The following is a 4,388-nucleotide window of genomic DNA, read 5'->3' on the forward strand; positions in this document are numbered from 1 at the left end:
TAATAATAATAAAATTTTTTATTATTATTATTATTATTATTATTATTATTATTATTATTATTATTATTATTATTATTATTATTATGTGTTTCTAATGTTTTGTCCTGCTCAGTCAGTGGGGGTTCAGACAAATTTCTGCTTAATTTATTATTTGATTCACTACATTTAGCTGAAAGCAGATGGAAGTAGCACCCTGAGACGCTGTTGGCTTTCCATGTAATTTTGTTACAAACTCATAATTCAGCCTTCTAACAGTGGTAGGAAGTAGTCTTCTGTATATTTGCCAGGAGAATATATCAGTATACAACTCAAGTACACAAAGAGCTTTAGGTCTATACATGTGCATGGATGTTTTTTATTCAGACAGCTGTTGTTGGGAAAGTTTAAATTAACTGCTGCCTTGTGGCTCAGATTTTATTTTATTTTTTATCTAGTAGCCACACAGCCATTCGTCTGCTAGCAGCAATGCAGCATTGATTAGTCGATTTAGCAACATGAACAGAAGACATATATTCAGCAACTTCCGGGGATTGTTTAATGACTGGGGATTCCCTCAGCAGCTACTATAAAGCGAGCAGGAACTTCTGGGGGCTGTCATTCATTACAACCATCGACTTACAGTCAGGCAACTCTGCATGTCAGCAAAAAAAGCTGTTATTTTTTATTTTTACCCACATCTACAGTACACTGCCAGACTGCCTTTTGGCAAAACAAGCCAAGCGAGATGTTGATTCGATGTATTTGCGCTACAGGATGGGTGAACAAGAATTGCTGTGTTATAGATATATTTTACTGTGCAGCATTCATTGTTCTGTTCCTTGTTGATAAATTTTGCCCTCAGGATCTTCAACTGAACTCTGGAGCAAAGTATTGAGTCCCAGTCATTTCTAAACTGAAAATATTGACATGTAGATAAGATGATAAAATGTTAAATAGTTTAACATAACCCTGTTGTGCAGAACCAGGGAGAATCTTTAATGCATTAATCATTGGTACAAACGACAAACAGCAGCTGTCAGTTTGGCTGACAGCAATCTGGGTCTGCCAATAAAGCAACCCAGCTGTGCTCACATTAGAGCAAGGCCAAACAATGTCTGATTATTAATTTATCATACTAGAAAAAATATCTCTGTTAGTGAAAATAATATTTTTACTGCAGGATAAATGCACGATTGACCTTAAGCTTCCAAGCATGCTAGCAAAATATCACAGTATGCGCACACTACCCATTGATCTGTCACAACAGCCACAATACTGAACACAATACAGAGCAAAACAATTTAAAGAGAGTTTGACGGGTAGTGGTGACAGTCTATAAATCATCTGCTCCCCTCTCCCAGTGAATGAGAATGGATTGCAGGTTCAAACTGCACAGTACATGTTAAAAATTATTCCTCTCTAAATTTTCACCTGTTTGGAGCTTATTTTTTTAATATGGGTGGGACGTAGTAACAACCGTTTTGTTTAGTGTCAGAGGGCCTCCTTTGATTTAGAAAGATTTTGCCAGGACCTCCGATTTAACTGACCTAACTGTTGTAAATAGAAAATCTGTCCTTATTCATGAGGCTTAATAAGAATATGACTCATAAAATAATTGTAGCCTGGTTGAGGTCATTTTTCTTTTTCAGTTTCCAGTGACAATATCAGAAAAATCACAATTGTCATAAATATTTCAAGATTGACACAAGGACAAACTTGATTTGCAGTGAACCCACAACAATAATAATCGTCTGTTTTCAGTGAAGTTCCGTTTTATTTCGATCACATCAGTCTCCGTCAAGACTACAGGTAACCACAAAATGTAAAATACTACTCCAAAAATGTTACAACAAGCACACTACAGTTTTTCTTTTGACAGCTGCCATGTGGGAAATCAGACTGTAGAGCTGACCAAACTTTCTGACATACCACAAATCCAGCATATTGTCCAGGAGCTACAAAACGTCAATCTGGCAGGACTTTGGCTTGCATAGAAATAAGCCAGGAACAACCAATTGTGGGTTAAGAATTGGCCTGGCATTATATTAAAGGTCTTTTAACTTACTAACTCCTGTTCATTTGTGTGCACAAAGTTTCAGTTTTTTGTCAATGACTCCATTTAAAGAAAAACGGAATAACCCCACACAGATCTGGTCTATGATGACCTTAGAGCCTGGACCCAGTGGACAAAATGATCTCTGGATCAATGAGTCCCTCCACAGGGATGATAATGTGCTCTGTGGCTTTCAAATAGCCATTTTCTGTTCACAGGTACAGACAGCATGGTGTTCAAACGGCATAAAATATGATGAATGACGGCAAGATTGAAGTGCCTGTCAGCATCGATCAGCTAGTATTCACATTTAATTGAGGCCTGTCAGCTCCTTGCATATCCCCCCTCTACCCTGTTCAGCTGTTAAAATGTAATGTGCCATTAACAGATTCTTTGTTTTTTTTTTAATGACTAGCATTTTCACTGATCAATGCCCCACATATAAAACTGCTATAATTCTATTAGGGGTGGGAAGTGTAATTGATGCTATACCGCCAATATGAAGATTGTCAGGGAGCAGAATTGGGCTGTTGAAGTGGTTAAATGGAGCTTTAAGCCACATTATTATTTTTTCTTCTGAACATGTCTAACATTATGCCAGTTCAATTTTCATAATTACCCAGTACCAATCAATTTGCATTTCTTCTCTCAGTTTGACTCTTGATATGTAGATTGTGCTGCTTTATTTTAAAATGCTACCACTTGCTGCTTGCATGAGCCTTAGAAACAAAAGCAATCAACACTCTTTACCGGCACTTTCCTTAGTTAAAATATATTTAAAAAATGATTTTCAGACACACTGCATGATTAAATTACCCTACAATCACTTTTACTCCGTATTTATAAGTGTTCCTGCCGTCTGAACATCCAAAAAAGTTTGATTGTTTGTGAAGACAGCACAAAAAAAAATTATAATCAACTGTAATTATTAAATAATTTTGTCATGCTATGTAGCACTAAACACAGAGTACATCTGACGCTGCTGGGGTGGGGGTATTTCATCATGAACTAAAGTACTGGACAGGATAAAAATGTGACCTGAGGATGGCATTATAAAGTTAAGGGACTTGGCAGGAGTGGTCAGGACATTTCACCAAAAAAAAGTTTTTAGGATACATCATTTGATAACAGTCATTGCCTATAGAACATTTTACACCAGTCTATCTTGTAGATGTTCATTTCACTGGATAATAGGGGTGTAAGAAAATGTATTGTGATATTTAGTTTTTAAGTCGTAATATATTAGTAGTAGTAATATATTGTGACTGAATTGTAACCCCTGCTATGGTATTTTCAGATTCACACCAATACACAGCACTACTGGATATATAATGAAGTAGATTAAAATTGGGTCTTGACCAAACTTAATACACTTCATCCTCTGATAAGCATGAATGACTGAAACAAATTTGATGGCAATCAACTCAGTAGTTGTTAAAATATTTCAGTCTGGGCCAAAGTGGTGGACCGATTGAGCGACATTGCCATCTCCAGTCTCTCAAAAAGAAATTGTTTACAATAAGACAAAATGTGTTATTGATTCTGTGTTTTTCTTTGTTTTTTTCTTTAAATTGTCAACAGATTTGGCCTCATCCTTCATCGAAATGAGCCTGTTCTCCACAAGATCGACCTGGAGACGACATCGTATGTGAAGAACATCAGTTTACAGGAGTATAACTGCATCCCCAAGTCTATAGCGTACACCCATCTTGGCGGCTACTACTTTGTCAACTGCAGGCCTGACTCCACCGGCGCCACGCAGCCCCAACTCATCTTGGACAGTGTAACAGATAGTGTGATCGGCCAAAACCATGACGTCACCGGCACTCCCTACGTGTCTCCAGACGGCCATTACTTGGTCACTGTAGATGATGGCGACGGCCTAATGAGGATCCAAATAATCTCAGAGCGGGGAGAGATCCAAGAGCCCTTTGACATCCACACCAACCTGCACCTTTCTGATCTGGCTTTCCAGCGCTCCTTCACTGAAGTCCACCAGTACAACGTGTTTGGCAGCTCTGGCCGTCAAACTGACGCTCTGTATGTGGAGTTGAGCACCGGCAAAGTCAAGATGATAAAGAGCTTGAAAGAGGCCACCAAGTCGTTCGACTGGCAATGGAGCAGTAGAAACAGGGTAATGGCGGGCAGTGGACTGTTCGGACAGTACCTTATGACCCCCTCCAGAGAGTCCCTCTTCATCCTGGACGGACGGCTCAACAAGCTCAACTGTGAGATCACTGATGTCCTTAAAGGCAACGTGGTAGTGTGGGTCGGGGAGTCTTAGGTCATAAAGTTAAGACCCAATGAGCTTTCTTTTCCTCAAAAGGTACTGTTGCACTGAATTCTGTTGCAGATA

The 4,388-nt window shown here is 38.8% G+C and overlaps 1 protein-coding gene across 1 annotated transcript in view; it reads left to right on the forward strand.

Annotated features, from left to right (window-relative positions):
* fstl5 (follistatin-like 5) overlaps positions 1–4,357 on the forward strand; it is a gene marked incomplete at its 5' end in the record, with an annotated part of 146,138 nt that extends 141,781 nt beyond the window's left edge. The window contains one exon of the mRNA XM_035669364.1: positions 3,614–4,357. Within this exon, the coding sequence (XP_035525257.1) occupies positions 3,614–4,316 (703 nt within the window). The remainder of the gene's footprint in view (positions 1–3,613) is intronic.
* Positions 4,358–4,388: the final 31 nt, after the last annotated feature.

This window comes from Morone saxatilis, unplaced genomic scaffold, assembly GCF_004916995.1.
Source record: "Morone saxatilis isolate NCDOM2014 unplaced genomic scaffold, NCSU_SB_2.0 Contig22, whole genome shotgun sequence".
NCBI lineage: Eukaryota > Metazoa > Chordata > Actinopteri > Moronidae > Morone > Morone saxatilis.